General features: G+C 39.3%; 1 protein-coding gene across 3 annotated transcripts; it reads right to left on the reverse strand.

Moving 5' to 3' along the window:
- Positions 1-6,667: 6,667 nt before the first annotated feature.
- On the reverse strand, positions 6,668-21,274 carry reep2 (receptor accessory protein 2). Of its 3 annotated transcripts, none has more exons than XM_047353381.1 (9): positions 20,865-21,274; positions 17,772-17,907; positions 17,374-17,446; positions 14,623-14,699; positions 12,441-12,561; positions 12,190-12,303; positions 10,728-10,908; positions 8,728-8,870; positions 6,668-8,094 (listed from the first exon to the last, which is right to left on the reverse strand). In XM_047353381.1, the coding sequence occupies exons 2-9, from the start codon at positions 17,855-17,857 to the stop codon at positions 8,023-8,025; spliced, it is 867 nt and encodes a 288-aa protein (XP_047209337.1). In that variant the 5' UTR covers positions 17,858-17,907; positions 20,865-21,274; the 3' UTR covers positions 6,668-8,022. The 3 variants fall into 3 exon arrangements, with proteins under 3 accessions (XP_047209337.1, XP_047209336.1, XP_047209338.1); XM_047353380.1 differs by having other exon boundaries at positions 8,707-8,870; positions 20,865-21,256; XM_047353382.1 differs by lacking the exon at positions 17,772-17,907 and having other exon boundaries at positions 8,707-8,870; positions 20,865-21,227.
- Between the last annotated feature and the right edge of the window lie 2,753 nt (positions 21,275-24,027).

A 24,027-nucleotide genomic window follows, 5' to 3' on the forward strand; every position in this document is an offset into this window, starting at 1 on the left:
AATCACAACCCTGCATCCACCTGCATACCTGGTAAGAGGCGACAGACAGTCGTGACACCCTGACCTCGACCCCTCACCTCGGCAAACACCTTTACCCCCTAAAAGCTCTGATACTGTATGTGCTGAAACACACGTGTGCACGTACACACACATCCAAACGTCTCCCCGGTTTAGCTGACATGTTGCGTAAGCTGTCCAAGACAATTTTTCTCAGCAGGAAAGTGTAGCAGAAACAGAACAGTACCCTCTTTTCACATCAGTGTAGAAGGAGATGACCTGTGACCCCTCCGTTCAGGTAGAAAAGCTTCATCTTGTTTTACTTAAATGGAAAATAAAAAGAAAGAGGGAAAATGACTGTGTAAAAATATTTGGAGTTTTATGAATGTTTTTAGTTGAAGTGATCTGATCTGGAGTTGCACAATTCTTTGATTAATTTACATTTTTCTCATTTTCAATTTAAAACAGATATCACACAATGCAAATGATCTGCACGGAGCAGCCGCCTCCTCCAGATGCTGCCATGTGCAGAAAATGAACCTCATTACGTCTTCCCTCGTTCTTTAAAGGTCAGATAGCTCCACCAAGTGTCAAACAGCAGTACTGCACCAGTTTATGTCACATTAGCGAAACATTACCATGAAAAATATTAAAGCGCTTTCATTTATACAACAAATCTTAATATCACTCGCATTTATAGAAAGAAAATGATGGTAAAAGACTCAAGAATAAATTTGGTGAGAAGCCTTAGCAAATTGCAAGCTAATCACATTATGATAAACTGTATAATTTGTGATATAGGTAAGAAACAGAAAATCCGGCAAGTTTCTTTAAACACATCCTAAATAGTATCCTGATTTTTTTATAACCAGACTTACATTTTGATAATAAACCACAACCCTGCATTGACATTTAATCAGAATAAACATTTCATTTCCTTCAAAGCTAAAACTACACATGCACCAAGATTGCACTGCATTATTTGCCACGGTCGACAGGTTAACAAACCCTCCTGTAAGTGTAGCATCTGAACTCCACTCTACCAGGGCCTGCAATGAATTTACTAACTTCTTCACTGAAAAAACCCAAAAGATCAGAGGGGCAGTCAGCACATCCACATCAACTCCAGTACCAAAGTTGTCTCAAACTAGAACCGATTTTGACAAAATTTCCTAATTTCACCAAATAAACTACAAAACCTTAGAAGAAATCGTACAGCAACTAAGCTCTTCTTCCTGCCGTCTCGATGTTTTACCCACAGCTTTCCTTAAGAAAGCTTTGCCTGTAATAACATCTGATTTAACACAAATAATAAACACGTCCCTTTTGTCAGGTGTTTTCCCACAGGCCCTAAAAACAGCAATTATCAAACCTCTATTGAAAAAGAGCAAATTGGACAAGCTGCTACTACAGAACTACAGGCCTATATCAAACCTCCACTTCATCAGTAAGATTGTTGAAAAAGCTGTGTTTCAGCAGTTAAACAACTTCCTAACAATGACCAACCGCTTCGATGTCTTCCAGTCAGGCTTCCTGCTCACCACAGTACAGAGACTGCTCTTGTCAAGGTGTTCAATGACATCCGTATAAATGCAGACTGTGGAAGAACCACATTGCTGGTATTATTGGACCTTAGTGCAGCATTCAACACTGTTGATCACTCCATTTTATTAGAGCGCCTGGAAAACTGGGTCGGCCTTTCTGGTACAGCACTCAACTGGTTTAAATCCTACTTGACGGACAGGGACTTTTTTGTGTCAGTAGGTAACTTTACATCAGAGAGCACAAAAATCACATGTGGCGTTCCCCAAGGGTCCATCTTAGGGCCCCTCCTATTCAATATCTACATGCTGCCCCTAACTCAGATTTTAATAAACAACAACGTAAGTTATCATAACTATGCAGATGACACACAGCTATACGTTACGATGTCACCAGGTGACCATGAACCCATTCAAGCGCTGGGTAAATGCTTAGAAGAAATCAATGCATGTATGGGCCAACATTTTCTTCAGCTGAATCAAAACAAAACTGAAGTAATAATCTTTAGACCAGAGGAAGAGCGTTTAAAAGTTAGCATACAGCTTCAGTTAATACAGCTAGGAACCACCAGTCAGGCTCAAAACCTGGATGTAGTGATGGACTCAGACCTGAACCTTCAGAGGCACATAAAGGTAGTAACAAGGTCGGCCTTCTATCACCTAGAGAACATCTCCAGGATTAAAGGACTAATGAAAATGGACCTTGAAAAACTAATTCATGCGTTCATCTTTAGTAGAATTGATTACTGCAACGGTGTTTTCACAGGTCTGCCTAAAAAGTTGATCAGACAGTGGGTTCTGTGTCCCAGAGATGAACGTGTTGTGGTGTGAAATATTTGTTTAAAACCTAGGAAAAAAGAAAACAACCTTCAGAAGAGATTGACAAGTTGGTAGGAGAGTGTCATTACAAACAAACCCTATTCCAACATGGACAGAAGGGGCACTCAACAAGGAGGAAGCCATTACTCCAAAAGCAACATGAAAAGCCAGATTACAGATTGCAGGAGGTAAACAGGGAGTAAAAGTTTGGGCACAAATGTCTCTTCCAAATGGACAGTGACTCTAACCAAACTAGTTACAAAGTGATTTAAGAACAACAATGTCCATCACTAAGCTCTGATCTCAGTTTGAGGACATGTGTGAACAAGGCAGCCTGCAAACCTGACACGGGTACACCTGTTCAGTCAGGAGGAATGGGCCCACACTCCAGCAAACTTTTGTGAGAAGCTGGTTGAAATTACCTAAGTTGTTTGACCCAAGTCACACAGTAAGGTAATTTTTACCAAATACAGAGGAAAGGTATGTAAGTTTCTGAATTTGAAGAAACTGACAATCATCTCACCTATTATTCTGGCATTTAGCAAATGTAAATAAAGTTGGGAATCCTAACTAACATAAAACATGAAAATCTTTGTCATTTAATGTCAGACAGTGAGGGTCAAAAGGTTATGTGTCTTTTCAAACTTTAATTGTAACTAACTGATTTTTAACTTAATATTACAAATACCAGCCAATTATGTGAGAACATTTCTGAGCTCCTGCCAAACATGGTCCCCCTGGTTTTAAAAAAAACTCTCCTAAGTTTTAAACTAAATATGTGACCCCGGTATTATTTGAGGCAGCACGTATAGAGGGCACAACAAATGACAAAAAAAAAAGAAAATGACCCCTAAGAAAAATGAACTACCATTGATCCAAAAAAATACATAAATGTTTCAACTCATTGAGCCTTTTTCTTTAATCACATAAATAATACATTAAACCTTTATGCACACATGACTGCCTGACCAGGGGTCAGATCAGGCAGCAAGTTTATAGGGGAGTCCAACTGGCCATTTTATTTAAAACCTATAAGATAAATAATAACGATGTGACACTCGGGCCTGTTCCTCATAGTCACTGGACATTAGACTGGGCGAGGACCCAGGGTTATCTTTTCCTCAATGCACAGTGAGCAAGTTGGAAAACCAGAAAGACACAAGATTTCTAAAGCTCACAGCAGCAAAGACACTATAACAACCATAATATATTATCTACAGTGTCTTGCAAAGGTATTCACTCCCCACCCACCCCCTTGGCTTTTTACCTAGTTTCTTACACTGCAAAATTATATTTAAGTGCTTTTAATTTTATTTTATGTGATGGATCAGCACAAAATAATTTATGTTGGCATATGGAAACATATTTAAAAAAGGGAATTTAAAGAAAAGAAAAAACTGAAAATTGGCATGCGCATATCTATCCACTACCTTTGCTATGAAGCCCCTAAAATGTTCTGGTGCAATCAATTACCTTCAAAAGTCACAGAATTAGTTAAATAAAGTCCATCTGTGTGCAGTATATGTGTCACATGATCTGTCAGTATAAACACGCCTTTTCTGAAAGGCCCCCAGAGGCTGAAACACCACTAGACAAGAGGCATCCTACAAAGACCAAGGAGTTCTCCGAACAAGTCAGAGACAACGTTGTTGAAAATTATAAGACAGGGTGGGGCTATAAAAAAATATCCAAATCTTTGACGTTTCCCTGGAGCACCATCAAATCCATCATCTCCAAATGGAAAACCCACAATAAACCTGCCAAGAGAGGGTTTCCCACCAGAACTCACAGATCAGGCAAGGAGGGCATTAATCAGAGAGGCAGCAGAGAGACCAAATGTAACACTAGAGGAGCTGCAGAGTTCTACAGCAGAGACTGGAATATCTGTCCATAGGACCACAATAAGCTGCACACTCCATAGGGCTGGGCTTTATGGAAGAGTGGGCAGAAAAAAGCAATTAATCAGTGTTAAAAATAAGAAGTCATGCCTTAAGATTGCCAAAAGGCATGTGGGCAACTCTCGAAATATATGGAGGAAGGTGCTCTGGTGAGATGAGACTAAAATGGAACAACAACCAAGGAAAACACTATGTCTGACACACACCCAACACATTCAATTCAATTAAATTCAAAAACACCATCCTCACACTGAAACATGGTGGTGGCTCTACACATTACTGGTCTTAGGGGTGTGTGAACAGCTGTGTACGCTGACGTTTTCTGTTATTTTGTCCGATTAGTTACTTTCTTCATAATAATAAAATGATAGAGTAAATAGAGTGAATACTTATTGGTGGATGATATTATGGATTCTTTGAACATTTTTAAGAATGATCTGATGGCCTCTAATAGAAATGTGTTATGATTCGGTTTTTTAGCAGAATAATGATTCAACACGAGCCCAAATCAACAGAGAAATGGTTTACCAAACATGAAAACAATTTTCTTTCATGGCCGTTTTAGTCTCCAGACCAGGACATTGGTCTGTCCATGAGGAATGGTCAAAGATCCTTTCCTTTGCATGCTCCAAAACTGTAAATTTAGAGGTAAAAATCTAAGATTGTCACTGCAAAAAATAGTAATTAACTCTTTATGACCAAGACTGAGTTTACAACTTATATTCATTGATTTTATTTGCAAAAAATGTGATGTCTCTTGCAGCTGAATTGAATAATGTCTGTAAAAACTCTAAACCTAATTTTACTGTTGCAGTTTACCTTCATAAAAGAGCGACTTACTAGAAAGAGATCAGGTAAACACAACTGTGAAACTGATAGAGCTCCAAAGATTTTGATCATTTAAAAGGAAAGTAACAAAAGAAAAACATAAAAGTATAATGAAGGTATCCTCATTAGAGGGAGCAAACGTTTTTTGAGAACTGATAATTTATTAAAAGACAATATTTAAAGAGAGATAGAAGTTGAAAGAGACAAGCATAATGCTTTCATTAATGATGGAGATTTTTGGCAGCAAAACTAATTTTAAAACACTTGTCTTTATTTTCTGTTGTTTTATAAGGAAAGAATCCATAGATACCACTTCCTGTCTTCCCTGAGCTCGGTGGAAGCTGTTATCACAAACATGGTTCTAAATTATATGAAAAAATAACTCCTCATATATGATCTATCATTGGTTTATTCCTTAAATAAGTAGAAATACTCATCTGTGTTATTCTCCACATCATCTGTTTCCTAACATCACTCAGCTTTCTTTTTATTCTGTGTTGTTTTGACACTTTTGGGTGTTTTTTTTTTTCATTAAGCTTTGTTACCTGGCTATATTTGTTTTAATTAAGATTTCAGGTCTGTTTTTAAGCCAGTTTTCTGATCCTGTTGTTCTCATTGTGGCCTGTAGAGGTTGTCAGTTTTCCTAATGTCTACCTTGCCTTTTCACCGATTCATTCACTTATGTCATCTTTGCAAAAAACATACATGCTTCTAATTTTGCCAGTTTCATCCATATAGTTCTCAGCACTTCCAACTATCTCAAAGACATTTTTGATGAATTCTCACTTAGATTTCTTTATGTTGGACTCTTATCTTTTTGCCTCTATGTACAGTTTTGGGAAAAAGGTCCTGAACAATCAGGATGACCAGAAAATAACTCATTTTTAGCCTTCTTGTTTATCCTTCAACTTCTTGGAGAACTTCAGTCTGTCACTGATATTTGTTTTTATTTTTTGACAGAAGTGGCTTCTTTTCCTACTTGTTTCAAGGTCGCCCAGAAGTCGATGCTTCCCCGTGCAGGTGGATGTGCTTAAATCCCTTGGGCTAATATTCAGAAGCTCAGCACATGATGGCAACAGAATTACATGGAGCGCTATTTAGGACATGGTAGGTACACTTGCTCCACCGTCATACAGTAAGTGTAGGAAGGAACCTCCCACCTTCAACTTCTTTGCCCAGGAAACTGTTTCTTCAGCTGAATTCGTCTTCTAGCAGCAGCTTCCTGCATGTGGGTCCATTGTGATCCAAAGCGATGACGACCACACACGTTTAGCTTTTTCAGTTTTTAGCACAAAAAAAAAAAAAAAAACTGAACGTTGGACTCATTGCTAAAGCTTTCAATAAGGACTCTACAAATTAACAAAATGAGAACACATTACTAAGCGGGAAGAAACGGTTTTGAAAATAATTATAATAAAAAAGGGAATAAATATGATTCTGCAGTTTACAGTTACTTCATATTTTGCAGTTTTAATTGTGTAGAACTTAAAATCTGAGATTTAAATGAATATTATTCTATACCAGTTCACTGAAATGCACCTTAAGTAACACTGCGCTTATAAACCACACAATAAGCCTGAGGAATGGATTTAATTTCCTTTATTTTATTAGTCGCCGTCTCTGTACAGATGAGCAACCTTTTTGGGAAGCAGATACACTCTGCCCACCATTTTATATGACGCCTTTAATATTTGGCACAAACAAAATATACAAATTAGCATCCTTGTATGCCACACTAATAAGAAACAAAATAATCAGCAATAAATATCATACAAGATAAAATGCAGCAATATAATGTCTTTAAATTAAAAAAGAAATGGTAGATTTTTACCTTTTAGCCATAAAATACTTCGTAATCAAGGTGTTAATATTCAAGCTTCAGTATGTGGGTTTAAGACTCACTGGAAGAGAGGACTTCCTTTAAACAAAAAGTGCAGTTGTTCTGATGAGGCTCACGGTTCCTCTGTTCTCAGTACGTCTGATTTGTCAAGGCCAGGAAGGGAAGAGGATCCAGGCAACAAGAATAAGAGGAGCACGCTCATGGTGTATGTACAGTACAGCCAGGGTTGTTTAGGTGATCCACACTTGATGTGGAGTTTGTCTCCCCCTGTTGGTTAAATCAAGTGTAAACTAAAACCTTGTTTCAGCATCCAGAGGAAACCATGCAGTTTGCTGGGCAAATACTTTCTCCCTCCACAGCTGAAATTAAACAGTGAAATCCAGCCATCACTGTGCTGGAAGCAGATGTGTTATCTTACACACTGGTGACTCACTGAACACTAGGTTTATTCACTAAAGATGCATTCAAAACAAAGTAAGCACCTGCGTTGACAGGACAGTCACTTTAAAACTATTATTTAAGTGAGACCTGAAGGTACTCAGGCCAACACTTGAAATAATTTATTTGAGCGTATCAAAGTAAAAGGGGACAAAACAGAAAGAGTAGATTAAAACAGCAAAAAGTGTTGATATCAATTAACAGTTTTCACTCATAACTTCTCTGATAGCCCATAAATGACCCAGCTTTAGGAAACTAAAAGCAAAGAATGCATTCAAATGGCACTGCTATAAATAAAAGGCAGCCTAAATCTGAAAGAAGCAACACAGTCCAAACTGGGAACACAAATTAGACCTCAGTTTGCAGAAGTACTTCTGAGCAGATTGCTGTCTAACTTTAAAACAATTTAAGAAAAAAGCTTTAGCAGTTCAATCTCATCCAAACAGTCCCTAAAAAGTGACCCAAAATATGCAACCAGACACTTAAATTGAGGTCTTCTATATGCCTTCAAAACTTAAGTCTGCACTTTGCTCTAGAAACCAGCAGCAGGGACAGTTTCAGTGCCTGTTATGCAAAGCAAATGTGTTTGTGGAGACCCAACAGGAGGAGGGGTGGCGGGCTGTGGGTGGAGGTGGGATCCAGCGGATGAGGACAGCAGGACTCATGGAGGCGTCTCTGCGTTATTAGTGGTGGTCTTTTTCTTTGTGACCTTTTTCACTGTCTTCGTTTGAGGCTGATAGAAGGAAGATACAGGAAAAGAAGAGCTCAATTAACCAACTGAATGAGTGAAAGAGAAACAAATAAGAACCACCAGGTCTGTTGGTTCCCACACATTTTAATGGCCTAATTCCATCCTTTCCAGACTGAAATTGAGTTTCCATTCCTTTCCATTTCATCATTAAAAGTATAAATACTGATGTTCATTCCGGATTTCTGGCTGATAATTTGTAGATACGGACCCAGTAAAACCAAAGGGAAAGATACTTAGATGGTTAGATAGATTAGTGGGTAGATGGAAGGATGGACAGACAGACGAATTGCCAAATAGAAGCTGGATGGATGAATATACACCTTGATTCATGGACAGAGACATACGAAGTGAACAAGTGGATAGAAAACAAAGTCTGAAAATTTAAATACTTTTCCAGACCTATGAGCCCTGGGTCCTTCTGGACAATCAGTTTAGGTTGAAACATTTGTCTCCCCCTTAAAATGAACTGAACTTTTTCCCTGTAGCATTATTTAAAAAATCCTGACATAAATAGACCAAAAACTGATGAACCGCTGCTTATACAGCCTACAAACTATTTGTAGGCTGTATAAGCATCCTGGAGTATGTCCCTACCTCTGTCTTCACAGCCGCTACCTTTTTGGTTGTCTTGGAGGTGCTAACGCTGCGTTTGAGACCTTTGTCTCCCAGATCATCGTCTGAGTGTTCGGTCCTCGTGTCCGACTGGTCAGAGCTGTGTTGGGACGATGCATCGTCGGCAACAGACGCTGAAGAGCGGGCTGCAGGATTGGACAGGATAAGCTGGTTATTTAGTGGGAGCAGCTCAGGGTTCAGAGTAATCCAGGCCTAAAAGCAGTCTTTCTAAACAGATTTGGATTAATCTAATATATAGATTAACCAGAGGACAAGGAAAGACTCAAAGAAGGGATAGAAGTAGAACACAAGGAAGGAAGGAAAGAAAGAAGGTAGGACCTCTTTCTGTCCTTGAAGGCAGGTGGGGATAAAGTAGGATACAAAGGAAAGAAAGGAGAGGAAGTAGGACAAAAGGAAGGAACAATGGAAGGAAAAAGAAAGGGAGGAGAGAACGATAAAAGGAGGAATAAAACTAAGAGCACAAGGATGATAAGACAGAAAATAAGGACACAAGGGAGCAAGGAAAAAATGAAGATAAGGAAAATAAGGGAGGGAAGATGTATGGACACTAGAAACATTTAATTTTATTTTTCCATTCTTATCCAGAACTGCAAAATAATAAAGTCCATTTCCATACTTCTCCAGACTGCCTAGGAACTCTGTAGTCTGAACCAGAAGCACAGATGTTGCCTATGAAACGTGGATTGAAACTAGTTGAGTTTAAGAAAAGCCCACAGATCTGCAGGAGGAACAGCAGAAGGAAAACACTTTAAACAGGCCAACCATTTTAAATAAAACATCCCAGATGATGAGAAACAAAGAAAAGCACTGCAGGAAAATGTGTTTACATTCAATTTTAGATCAACATGATAATGTACTATATGGGCCAGCTGTTCACACGTTGCCCCCATTTCACTTTGTCACATCCAGAACCGAAGTTCATCCAAACAGTCGAAGAGTAAGAGGGAGGGGATAGATCCATCCATCACAGAAACACAGGAGAGACAGCAATCCCCCATCAGTAGCTTAGAGTGTAAAATTAACCTAAAATGCAAATTACAGACTGTAGCAAAGAGAAAAACGACGGTGTCACAGAAGAAAGATCCACACATGAAAACTCCACACAGAAATGGTCTCCTAGGCACCAACAAGTTATGAGTTCAGCCAGGATCGTTCTGCAGGAAGTTTGCCTTTAGTTTTTTTCCATTCATGCACAGGTCCTTTCCGGAAACTCCTACGCTCCATAACAAACATTTTAAGTAACCGGACCTTCTAAATTACCCTGGGGTTTTGAGTGTGTGTTTGCGTGGTTGTCTGGTGATGGACTGGCAACTTGTCCATGGTGTACCCTTCCTCTCACCCACTGACCGCTGGTGACTGGCGCTAGCTCCCAGGTGACCCGGTAAGGATTAATCAGCCATGGGGAGAAATGAAAACAGAAAATCTGTTTTCCCAGAACTAAAAGAGGAAGTGTCTGACAGCTGGTTTCTACTGAACAAGAGAGTCGAAGACAGAAACTAGCGCTGCACATCATTCAAGATGGAAAATGTTTTAGTTTAATCCAAATATGGAAAGCTGTTGTACTGGAAAATAAAATAAAATTGGAGTTGTTTGACATTTTGTTTTGCTGGTGTGTCAGATTTAGTTTTAGAAACTTGCTGGGTATCAAACCAATATTACATGGTTCTGTAGCTTAAGCGTCTCTGTATTCAGGACCATAGTCAGCAGAGCAGTGAGACAAAGAGCCCTGGTTCTGAGCCTCTCCTCCTTCCAGGATCACATGATTTCATCCCCCTCCCTAACTTCACTCTCTGTAGACTGCTTTATTATCCTCCTGCAGCAGAATGGGAATCATATGACTCCTCACAACCCAAATTCTACCAGCCCTGCTTTGAATGAAAGAAGTCGTTAAAGTCACACTCCAGCTTAATTAGATTTTTCTAAATGTGTGTACTACTTCATGCTGCTGTGAATGAAGTCTGATGGAATGGTTGTGTTCTTACTCTGGCGTACAGAAGAACTCCTTGCCCGGGGCAGCGTGCTGGCCCCCGAGCTCATCTCGTCCATGTGGTCTCGCCTTGACCGAACTTCTGATGTGCGCAGGTCCAGCTCATCCTCCGTGTTGATCAGAGTCAGATCCTGCATGCTGAAGCTGCGCAGCTTGTCAGAAAGCACACCCTGGCCCTGGGCATCATGGGTAAAGCAAACACAGAAGGGTTAGATACGGGTGGGCATAAACGGCCTCTTCTTCAGCCACTTCATCTTCTATAAGAAGACACTGAAGTTTTTCTTCCTCGTTTCTGCAAAACGACTAAATAAAGTTTTAATTACAATCTCCATTCACACGGCAACAATAGAGATGCGAATATGGGACGATTCCCCCGCCACAGCACTAGTTGTATGTTTATTGAAACTCAACATGTGCCAACACTTCCTGCTTACCAAACGGGGAAGAACATGAGCACTTGGTTGGAGAACCATCGTTAGATTCAAAAGAGTCAGCAGCACAAGTAACTACTCTGCAATCTGCCATTGTTATTGTTGATATCTTCATCTCTTTTGGGGTTTAAACTGGTTGGCAGCCATTATTTTGTGCTCATTAATTTCTACTGATCTCAGTCATACTGTGCATGAAGCAGGGCTTCCCTGGAAACATTTTTATTTTCCCATCTACACGACAACGGAGATGTTTTCAGACCATTACACTCTGGAACCCGTTCTTGAATGGTGCCATTTGTCTGAGCACAGTTGTCAAATCGTAGAAACACAAGTAAACTTTTCCATTTCTTTTTTAAGATATTTTTTCGGCACTTTTATTTTTTCATTTTTCGACAGTAGGCAGACAGGAAAGAGGGGTAGAGAGAGGGGGAGACATTCGGCAAAGGTCGCCGGGTTCAGGACTCAAACCCGGGACGGCTGTATGGAGGACTATAGCCGCTATATATGGTCGCACGCTTAACCCCTACACCACCAGCGCCGCAACTTTTCCATTTTTAATCAGCAAACGTTGTCGCGTTAACGACTAAGGCTCTGCAGAGGGCGCTTTGTGCCGTCATCATGTCAGGTCGGATCCATTCTCTGAGGTTTATGACTTTAAGGTAAATGTCTACGTTTTTGAGCAGTTTAAGAAATAGAACCATGAAAGAAAAACAGTGAAACTTATAATCATGGGTTACAACAAAACACTTTCAGATAAAATGATTACAAAACAAAATTCTATTTAGAAATAGAATTTTGTACTTTTGAAAGTATGTTTGCATATTAATCTTAAGCAATCAAGCAAAATCTGACCCGTGTGTTCTCCTAATGACAAATAAAGAAATCACGCATTTCTGGGTTGTACATGTAACAACATATCAGAACTGACAGCCATTACCACCCTAAAACCCTGACTTTAACCAACATTAATGAAGATACGTCATTTTTTTTTTATTATCCTGACAGCAACACACAGACACAGATCACCTTGGTGGCTGCAGTGACGGCGGCATTAGCGGCCAGGTTGAGACCCCGTTTCCCAAACTTCATCATGGTCTCATAACTCCTGTCTTTGGCCTGTGCGATGTATTCATCAATTTCCTTCACACAGCAGAAGCATTGAATAAAAAAAATTTTAAAAAAAAGGACAAAACACAGGCTGGTGTAAAAGGGGCTTGAATCAGGCATGAATATTTTAACATGGATGTGGACTCATTGTGGTTGTGTCACAGTCGTACCTTCTCTTTGTTCGAGAGGGTTGGGTGGACAAACTTGCGGTAAAGAACGCTGGAGCCCTTGGTGTAGGGGGACAGGAGCCAAATCACAAAGGCTATCTTTAGTTCGAAGTAAAATGGAAACCTGAGAAAAGGAATAAAATGTTAACACTTTAATGACAGGGTGTACTCAAAGCTTCTCCTGTCGGTCAGCTCATAACTAAGATTAAAAGCTTTTAAGGGCTCAGAGCACAGAAAAGCAGCAGAGGAAAGAGGGCCCGATTTTCCTGCAAAATCTAAAACATTTCTTGACGACTACTAAATGTTTCTGGGTACTCCATTTGTATTTTCTTTATTTTTATAGGTACATGTGAAAACAAATATAAAAACGAGAGGTGTTCGGGCTTGTATGCATATTTATTTCATACTTATTCAATATACCATACCTAAAAGCTCCTTCAGGACCTGATTATAAAACCTGACATTACTTTTACTTTGAAATAGATTTTATACAATCCTAATAAATGCTGCTACTTTAACAAATTAAAGCCTTTGCAAAGGTAACTTCCTTTAGCAACAAATGACCGTATAACAGCGCAAGGTTCTTAAAGGACTATTATCGTTGTGTGTGATTATTCTGCTCAAAGGTTGCAACAGGCCCAAAATACCCATCACTTCTATAAATATGGCACTTTGTACCATTAGAGATGTGTACCAATTCTAATAGGCAGCGCCACACACCTCAAGAATAATGAAAGTATTTTGAGACAGGAATGATGTGGCTGAAGCTTTTATTTTTTTCCTTCTGCCAAAAAAAAACATCATAAAGGTTTTCCTCCTTGCTCCAGATCTCAAAGATCTTTATGAAAAACTTTATTTTACAAATTAGTCGTTAGAAATGGCGAGTATAGAAACTTGCCTGAAGGAAACACATCCAGTATTTGTGCTGGGACTTACAATACAGGAACTCAGACTTCATTTAAAAGCACAAATAAAGAAAAATCTGATTCTTATGGAAATGATGCGCCACAATTTAAATTTTGAGAAGCTAGCTGTGAGCTACTCTTGCAGGGCCAGCTAGAATAAGTCAGTCTGAGCTGAATCGTCAGAGTGAACGCTGGATGAGTGATGTTTCCTTCTGAGCAATTTATTGTACCTTTTATGTTTAATACACCCCGTTTTTCATTTTTTGCAAAAAATAACCTGCAGTCCTTAGGGTTTTATTTTGTTTCTAATGTCCCTTCCATTGCATTGTTTCACTGACTGCTGTGCAGGGAAAGTCTCTCCAGATGGTCACACTGAAGGCCCTCCCAGAAATGGAAAGGAAGACAACTTCTTAAGAGCAAAAATAAGTGTTCCTCTGACCACACAGACTTCGCAACTAAAAGTAAAAGAACCAGATTAATTTCTCCTCTTCAGCTTTTTATAAATAAATGCGATAGGCTTTGCTAGTGTTTAGCATCCCAGAGTTTTGATGTAGATGAAGAGCTTGCTAATTATTCAGAGGAAATCACTGCTGGAATCTGATGAAAGAAGAAGTAGCTGATTCTGCTCATAGAGGGCTTAGGTGTACCTCTATCAGAGATCTAGTTTGATTTTTAGGAAAATTTTCATAATTCTCTTATTTTTTTTTTTTTTAATCTATATCTTATTGGACTTTCCTGCAATAGGAAAAGCTTCAGTAGTGTTATATAAAAAGCACAAACTGGCTGCTTTTAAAATGTTTAAATAGATGATGCTGCATATCTTCTATAAGTCTGTTGTGGAAAGTGTGATCTCTTCTACCATCATCTGCTGGAGAAGCAGCATCAGAGCCAGGGACTTAAAAAAGCTCAACAAGCTGATAAAAAAGGCTGGTTCTGTTCTGGGGACTCCTCTGGAACCTCTGGAGATCATTGTGGAAAGACGGATTCTTCATAAAATGAAGAACATTATGGAGAACCCTGAGCATCCTCTTCATGAGACTATCCTACAACAACAGAGTGTCTTCAGTCAGAGGCTTCTTCAGATCTGCTGTAAGACGGAGCGCTACAGGAGATCCTTCCTGCCCACAACCATCAGCATCTACAACGGCTCTTTGAAGAAACCTCCATAATATGAGCTATAACAACATTTAATTTCCCTTTGGGATTAATAAAGTATTTTTGAACTGAATTGAAATAGTCATACAACCTCATTATTTATTACAAGCTTTGCAGGCACTCACCATGACAGAAGCAGGTCTGTGGCTGTCTCTGCTGTGCTAAACAGTGCAAATACTATCCAGTACATCATCCATTTTACCTGCAGAGAGACAGGCGAGAAAGAGAGAATAAGAAAATAAATAAAAAACATGAAAATATACATCGCCACACGTGACTGGAACACGTGACGCTCCTCAGAGGTTACACACAAGCCCAAGCTGAACAGCAATATACGCTTTCATTAATTCACATCAAAAAAAGACTCGAAATAAGCCTAAAACCAGTCGCTGGAGACACATTAGCATCAATAAAAATGTGAAAAGCTTCAGATTTGGTGGCAACATCAGTACTCTAAACATTTCTGTATCTTGTTGAAATCAGAATCAGACATGTAGCCACAAGAAAAAAAAACACATCAAGCGGCTCATTTAATTAGTCAAATGGGGTATAAAAAAAGAATGAAAACAGCAGCTTTAAAAATGGCGTCACCCCCTTTTCTTTTCCTCCTCCCATCACTTCTGCTTGAGCAGCAATCACGAGGTTGCCATGGTAATCTGCCAGGAGACTGCTCTCCAGTATAAATGTAGGTTGAGGGCCAGTTCCTCCTCCTCGCCTACTGATGCAGCGATGAGGTAAGCAGGAGGAACCCCATTTAGCTGCCACACCATCAGCTACAAACAGAATGGGATTCTGCAGCCTTTTTTTGTTGGTTTCCCCTAGAAACACTGTTTAATTCATCAGCACTATTGCACTGAGCCCTGACTGGGTTGTGTTTCATAATACATAACACAAAGAGGAATCCTAGAGGACCATGGGGAAGCACACGTTTAACATTTAAATATTGCTTGTTTCAAGCTTTTGGAATGCTGTTAATATGTTTGATCATTACATCCTTTATATCGTTTTATTCTCATAGATTTAAATCTTTATCGTATATAAAGCAGGACTTCAGATTGTGTATGTCAGTGGGTCGGGACTATGACATCCCAATGACATCAGGGCCTGTATTCAAACTCCTAAGACTAAAAGTAGCTCCTAGTGACATCATTCTAAGAAAAATCTTTCAATTTCTGGAATTCTAGGATTTTCATCAGATGTCCTCCTGTTCACCAGAACAGTTCATGTAAGAGGTTGTGTCTGGGCAGAGAAAATTAGTTCAGGATAAAACTATTTAAATATTTCTATTTAATTGCGTTTGTGGTGTTTAACTGTCTGAGTGCTAAAGGGCCTCTAAGCCTTGAGGCTAGTTTATTTGTTTTGTGTTATTTTTTTCTTTTGTAAAGAACTGAGCCACTAACTCCGGATGCTACATCATCACGTCTGTCTGTTAAGCTGTCAAATTGTTAAGACTATATACGCTTTAAGTCGCCATGTTAGTAGTCCATCACTTCATCACATTGGTTCTAAAATAAACATATTCACATTGAACTATAATATCACTGCATTATTTTATTGGTTATGCTTTATTCCCTTGTTCCCTTAAATCATTTATTAGTTTCCTTAATTTTTACTTGGTAGCTTAGTTGAATGTTGAATTATTGTGTTATAAAAATTCCTATATTTTAGAAAGAACCTGTTTGTGTTTATTCTATATGTGTGCTGTTTGAGAACGCCAATTCTCAAATTCCCTCTTTCACAGATTGTTCTGTAATACCGCCGCATTGGGTTGGGATTCAAAAGAGTCTCTGACAGACCATAAGTTGACTGGCTAAAATTAAATATTCAAACTTTGTTAATAATTATTAATAATGGCTAATAGACAAACAATCATTTTACTACACCACCCAGTCAATTAAACTGGGGTATAATGACAACACAAACAGCATCAAAAGCTGCTTTTATTTATTTGTAATTCAGTGTTTATCTCTTCTAACACATAAAGTATAAACATGCTTTACCAAGAAAATATTTATTATTTGTTTAGCTTCTAAAATGGTGTCTCGACCCTAGATTTGCTCATTTGTCACCCTGTTAAAATTACTTTAATTCACAGGAACAGAGGGGATGGGAAGCTTTAGTGGTTTTTGCAAAGTCCTGGTATTTTTTATGACCATATGCAATAATGTTTTAGTGAATTAAAAGGGGAAATAAAACAACAGATGTAAAAGTTTGTTTGTTTGAATCCTACTGTGACTTTTGCAATCTTATTTTGGAAGATTATTTTCTAGCCAGAAATATTTTATAGATTGCAACAAGAACAAAAACAATACAGAGGGGCTTTTACATTGTGTAACATGGCAAAAACATTCACTTCTTCAAGAATTGACCCAATGATGAAAAACCATGATCCTGAAAAGCTTTGGAAATTAGCCAATATGACTGTATGTTTGTTTTTCTAAGCATTTTTGAACAGCCAATGACCTCTTGCATTAATATACTAGTTTGATTGTTTTATACGTTCAGTCTCGTCTCTGAGAAATTGATCATGATCGAAAGCGTTCAATACACTTTACTGGAGTATAATAAAGTCCACAGAACAACCAGTGTGGCTGACATTACAACAGAAACAAAACTTAAGTGTAATTTCCTATGAAACAAAGTGAACCCATTCTGACCTAAATCACAAAGTTGTGTACAATAAGAAGAAGAAAGAAAGAAGAAAAGAAAGTAATGCCTAAAATGTATTTACTTGTTTCCAGTAAATATTTAAAGTTGGGACAATATCTGTAAAAACCGCATGCAGCAGCTGAGGGCAAAACTGCCACAGGTAAAAAACAAACAGAAAGAGGTCACGAACAGGCCGCTGCGACACAAGGACCAGAGGTGATACTCACGTATTCTTTCACATTCTTCGTTTTGACAGCCTTGTAGGAGGAGTAAGCTGGGTATAGAGTCCCAAAGGCGAGGCTGTAAAAGCAGAAGAGAAGAGAGGGCCTTGGTCAATGTAAGAAGATTCACCAAGAGAACACGACCTCTGGGTATTGATACCCAACCAATGCAATCACAGAGATTAGCCGTGTTTGCACTGAGCTTCTATAAACAAGGCGGATCAATCTGCACCTTTTGTCCTACTTTTACTTGATTGAGCAGCTTTTTTCCCCTTGGGTTTTGACCCGAGCAGTGATGGCACAGAAAATAAAATGCTCAAAAACAAGCTGCTCTGACATTATGGACAAGCACTGCAATGGAGATCACACAGTCAGGTGCAGAGAGATAAAACGGAAAAACATACATATGGGTCTGCCAGGGGTGGGTTGCCATGTGTTGGCTCGTGCACAACTCTGGGACTGCACACAAAGCTGGGTTTTTGATGTGCATCTGGTTGCACCCTTTGGTCTTTGTGCAGATTTATGCTGATGTGACATATGCTGAAAGGCAGACACAAGAAGGCAGTCACCAATGGAGTATTAGTCAAATTTTGTGACCTTAAACTAAATCTAAAGGACTGAATGTGCAACAAGACTGAGGATTGTGCTCCCCGCTGAGCATATTTATCATTTCTCCCCCTCCTTACCATCTTAGATCTTCTGTCCTATATACTGTAGAGTCTGAGCTGCTCAGTCTTGTGTGCAAAGAGAGCTGACTTGAAGCAGATCTCAAGGCTAGTGGGCTCCTTTAGCTGATGCCCCAAGCTTTTTCGTTTCTATTTAACAAGCTCACCTCTGAGTTTATTGCTAGCCAGACTTTTTCTTCAGACTAAAAGGCATAGATGCAAGGTGATCATTGGTGATTATTATAAATTAAAATAACCGACAAATGTACTGGTAACAGTTATAGAGAAGAAAATCTTTCGGTTTGAATTGAAATACTGCACTCATGACCAGACTGACAAACCAATTGAGTAAAGTAGCAAAAGATATCGCCTCCATAATTTAAGAAAAGCTATTTATTTAATAAATAATGTGAAATGCATATAATGAGGGAGAAGCACATTCTGTGATATAGTCAGTGCCACTAGCTGTTTGCTAGTAAGCCAATAGACCAGGTATGTTAAACTCACAGAACATAAACTGCAGCCTGGACAATATTTAAAGGTCTCTAGGTCAATTTGTTTCTTCGCCAATTTGACAATTTCACAAATACTGAAATTTACATTTTATACACATAAAAATTAAACCACTACCCCCCCCCCCCCCCCATTGTATTTAAGGTCAGTGTGTTCTCTTGGTTTTGTTGTAAATGTAAGACGTGTAGGGAGGTAAAGAGCTGACGTGCCTTCAGAGCAGATGTTCAGCTACAATATAAGCAAATGATGAAATGTGAGTACTGGGCTAACATTCTTATTTTGATGACATGCTTATGTTTTTCATTAGAAGCAAGGTTAACCTGTTTTTGTAGATTCTTTTTAAACCTCTGATTATTTTTGCCGTCTGTGGCTGAGATGAATTTGCAAAGCAGCCAATCAAGGGAAGCTGACCAAAGTTTTGTATTTTTAGTTTTCTTATTTCTCTCATTTAGAGTAAGAAATCTTCTTTTTTTACACAACAACTTAAAGATTAGATGGGCTTCAGAGACGGCAATTTTTTTCCTTTTCATTTTTAACCCGTCTTTGTTCAGGGGGTTTGATGGATTACGGACCCTAACTATATTGTTCAAGAATCACAGTTGCAGCTGAACAGAACTACTGGTCATTAACATTGTATCAATATATATATTGATCTTAGCAGTTGGATTTTTTTTTTTTTTTTTCACAATAAAATTTACAAAAATAACATTGTTTAATGCCTGTTCTGTGATGTTTTATTGTGATGCAGAAAATTGGTGCCAAAGCCAGACAGACAATCCTTTGTGTTATAGCTGGTTGGGGTGCCGTCTTCAAACCTTCGCATCCGTTCAAAGAAACTGGTTCCAGATCAGAAAAAAAACAGTGGTCGTTATTTCACAGGTTAATTGGGTAAAGGAATAATTGATCTTTAATCGGTCAATAACCGGCCTGGCCTTTGCGATTAGTTGGTGATCAGCCAATCAAGACGTTTTTGGGTACTAGTTGACTATTCACTAGCCAATAAAAGTCCAGTGCCTGACCTATTAAATGAACCCAGTCTGGAAGCAGCTTTTATTACATTTTGGTTGGTTCTCACATTGTTGATCTTGATCCAACATAAGTCCAAGAGACATCCTGCTGGTAGTTCATTGGGCTGATTACTTCAAATCATTGGTTGTTAAAGCAGGTAGAAATTTGCCCCTAGCCAGGTACAAATTGACACGAGTGAGTATGAAATGGCCCAAAATAAAATGGGTGCTTTCACACAAAACCTTTGGAACGGTTTGTACTGTGCCAGTGTCCAGTATCTGGAGCAGCTCACGCCAGTGTGAGCCCATTTCGGAACCTGAAACGGACCAGAGAACTGTACCCTTGGCAAGGTTACAACTGCCGGTCTTGACATGGTTTATCCGGACCCTGAAGTGGTTCGCTTGCAGACAAGAGTTTAAAAGTGTCTTGTGGAGCTACGTGGCGTAATGAAGAGGTGCAGGCCCACAACTACATTTGAAAACCAAAGTAGCAACAGAAGCCCTGATGAGATGAGTTTTGTCTTTTTTTTTCTTCTCAACCAACACAATAACTACCACTGCACCAGCAGTGTGAGTGCACCCTAAAACTACTAAGGTGTTAAATAGCAAAGGGCAAAACAGCCAGCACCCTTTAAAAGATTCATTGGTTGCCCTCTGGTGGGTGGCGTAACTGGAAGCGGGGTCCCAAAAACAAAATTCTGCTAAGGGTCCCAAATAATCTTGGTCCTGCCCTGGAAGAGAGATCAGGATGACTGAAGCTGCTGGCTTTGGTTGAGTCATCCATGGTGTGGGGATGTGGTGGAAAGAGGCCCTAGTTCATCATGCTAGAGATATCTCCTCAGAAAATAACTAAAACACGTATAACTAAATATATATCCACCTTTGCTCTGTCAACATTCATCTCCAGGCCACTGAAGGATGTTTTGTCAGTGTTTACTTGCCTGCAGCAAGGTTTGCATGTTAATCAGGTTGGCTAACCAACACCCCCTTTTCTTGCCAACACCAAATCTCTCTTTTGGTTTGTTTTAAAATGGCCAACGCCGTTAGCTTTGAGTTGTTAGCACGAAGATTGTGCTGCATCATCGCCCTTATTAACAATACAGGGGAAGTGTTGGAAACCTGAGCAACCTGGTTTTAAATCACCAAGCTGCCCACGGTGTTTTCCTATTTACAAACTTTTAGCTGGATTTGGGCAGAAACGGAGCACAGCAGATCTAGTTGAGCATCAGACGGTGATGAATGGAGCAGCCGTTGGCGATGATGATGTAGCTAACGTTTTTAACACAACAGATGGAGCCCAGCCCATACTCACACCACTATCCTCGAAATAATCCAGGATACCATGCTGCTGGATAGCAGAGTCGTGAGCCTTCTCCGGGTCTAGGAACTCGTATTCTGGCTAGCAGGCGGGCTCTGTGCCCCCCATTCCCCCTCCAGGACGCGGTGTGTGCCGATGTGAGGCAGCAGGCTGCGGGTTCTGCCTGTCCTGTCCGCCTCGGTCTGCCACGCTGCTGTCAGGTGAGTGAGCTGCCACTGTGGATGTGCTGCTCCTGCAGTCTGCCCTCCACCGCTGCTGGAAGGACTGGCTGTTAAAGGGGCAGTGTCCCGCTGTTAAACGTCGCTTTCACGTTCCCTCCTCCTCCTGCACTCCCAGCTCCGTGAACACAAGACAAAATAAGGTAGTCGTCTGCCTTATTTTGTTTTTCCAAATACCAATTAGAGTTAGTCCTTATACGGTACGCTATCGAATGCCAGTTAGCAAAAAAGAAAAATCGCCAAGGGTATTTTTATGCCTTAAAATATACACAGTGGCGGTTTATACAAGAATGGTGCCCTGGGCGAGCCCCTCTCCCTGCCACCCCCCTCTTGGTTGCTCTGATAATAGTGTTTTTCAACCATGGTCCTCAAGGCACATTGTCCTGCATATTTTAGACGTTTACCTGACTTCAATTGATGGCTTTTGCCGAAATGCAATCATCTGAATCAGGTGTGTTAAAGCAGGGAAACATCTAAAACCAACAGGGCAGTGTCCCTGGAGGAGAGCTTAAAAACACTGCCATAATAAACACATCCACAGAAACGGTCTTAGTTTGTCTTCACATTTCCCATTTGAGTGTAGCAAAGGGTAGTGCTCAGCACCCCTGCTCACCTTAGGATGGGCAGCATACACCCCCCAATGTCAGTATTTTCAGAAGCAAGCAGAGGCTGCCTGCTCGAAACACAGGGGCACCAACTCCCTATTGACTGCACCTGCATAAAAACAATAGAAAACTTGTTCTGGGTGCAATTGATAGTAGTATTAGTTACATGTTTTATATGGTGCTTGTGGCTTCCCTTTCTAATGCCACCCTGGGCAACCGCCCACAAGGCCCATATCAAAAGTTTTTGGGGTTTGTTGCCTGTCGGCAACATTGAAACATGATGGTGTGTAAGTGAAAAAATATTTTAATGTTTATGTTTTAATTTGTGTTCTCCCCTTGCATTAGTGGATTTTCTCTGGGTACTCCGGCTTCCTCCCACAGCCCAAAAACATGACTGTTAGGTTAATTGGTCTCTCTAACTTGCCCTTAGGTATGAATGGTTTGTGCGTGGTTGTTTGTCCTGTGTGTCTCTGTGTTGCCCTGCGATGGACTGGCAACCTGTCCGCTGGAGATAGGCACCATCTCCCCCACCACCCTGTATGGAAGAAGTGGATACAGAAAATTGATGCATGTTTTAATTTGATAATTTGATTAAACACATTTAAAATATTGTTCAGGTTACATTACATGCCATTTGACGTTTAAAGGCATTATAAAAACAACTCGATTAAAATGTTTTTTGACTCAGTGTTGTCTATAGGCAACATTGTACCATTCTGGAACATCTATTAAAATTAATGTCAAAGAGCCATTCACCATAATTTTGTTTTTTACAGTTTTGTGAAAAAAAAAAAAATATGTACATGTTAGTAACACTGCCTGTCTTATTTGCTTATAACTTCCACAAACCTTTCCACACATAATAAATTAATTCAGCCTCATTTGATCTTATAATGTGCTAAAGATTCCTGTCTCTGTATTTGCAGCATTACTTTCTTCTGGCCAGTATTTTTACATCTCATCATCTTCATTACTAAGTATTAATTCATCTTGACGGTACTCAACTGGAGACAAAAGGTTAATGAGGCCAAATCTATTCCGTAAAAACAGAAAATGTGTGAAAATGAAAAGCAAATAAGACAAAGTTCACTGTAACAGAGACCTGTCCTACAGAGTAATAGCCTTGAACTTTACTGTAACTAACATCAGATTTATATTTATTAAATTGCAAAGATTAAAACAACATAATGGAGTGCCACTTAACATTATATATAGGCATATTCATTAAAATACAATAATAATAGGTTCATTTATTCCAGTAAATCAATTTACTAAGTGAAACACTGATGTATTTAAGTCTTTCTTTCTGTTAATTATAGTGATTTTCCATTTACAGCCAAGCACACTATTAAAACTTCATGCTGCAATGGTGACACCATAATGAGATGGTTTTCCCTCATGGCAACAGTTGGATTTTAAGGATATTCTAATATTTAATTATCAAATTAATTGCATCAAACTATCAGAGATTAATGCTTACACATATTTTAGTGAAATTTACCTGGAAAATGGTCAGGAAACAATATTTTCCAACTGTTGACTGAACGTGGTACAAAAACGGGTTAGCAATTAAATATACAAAGCAGAAAAGGTAATCATGATATGCTCGATAGATGATTTTGATGGATTTTACAGAAAAGTCTGACTAGTTGGTTTAAAAGAATGGATAATTAATGGATCAAGTTCATCATTCATACTAGTGCCAAAATAAAAAAAAATGTTTTGCCTGATGTGATCAAGAAAAAACGAATGTGGCCAAAATGACTGTGGATTTTCTCAGGTTTCTGTGCACACATTTAGGTGGGCCCAAAGCATCAACTAAGGGCCCTGCGGGCGTGGGCACCCCCAGCAAGCTTTTCCTACTGCTGAAGGTCATTGTTGATTGCGTGGACCAGTCCATGAGACATTGACCAGCCTCTGACCTTCTTGGGAGGTTCTTATCTTCTTTGTCATCTAGAGGTATCCAGATCATCGCAGTTTACGAGAGATTCTGATGATCGATTTGCAAGATGGGTCCTGTCAGTCTCATGTCACAATGAATCAGTTACTGAATCAGTTTTGTATTTGCAAATTGGCAACATTATTTACTCTGTATGATTTATACATTTATACAGTAAACTTTTACTTCAACCATTTTGTTTCTCAATTTCACAAAAAACTTCATGCAAAATTAGGAAGTTTATAAGATTTTCCAAAACATGAGTTCAGTTTTATAATCATGATTGCCTGCATTTTAATGTCATACCCAACATTAAGAAGAGGCCACTTTATTAGGTACACCTTGCTAGCACAAGCTGGACCCCCTCTTGGCTTCAAACCTGCCTCGATTCGTTT

The sequence above is a fragment of the Girardinichthys multiradiatus genome, chromosome 23 (genome assembly GCF_021462225.1).
Source record: "Girardinichthys multiradiatus isolate DD_20200921_A chromosome 23, DD_fGirMul_XY1, whole genome shotgun sequence".
Taxonomy (NCBI): Eukaryota; Metazoa; Chordata; class Actinopteri; order Cyprinodontiformes; family Goodeidae; genus Girardinichthys; species Girardinichthys multiradiatus.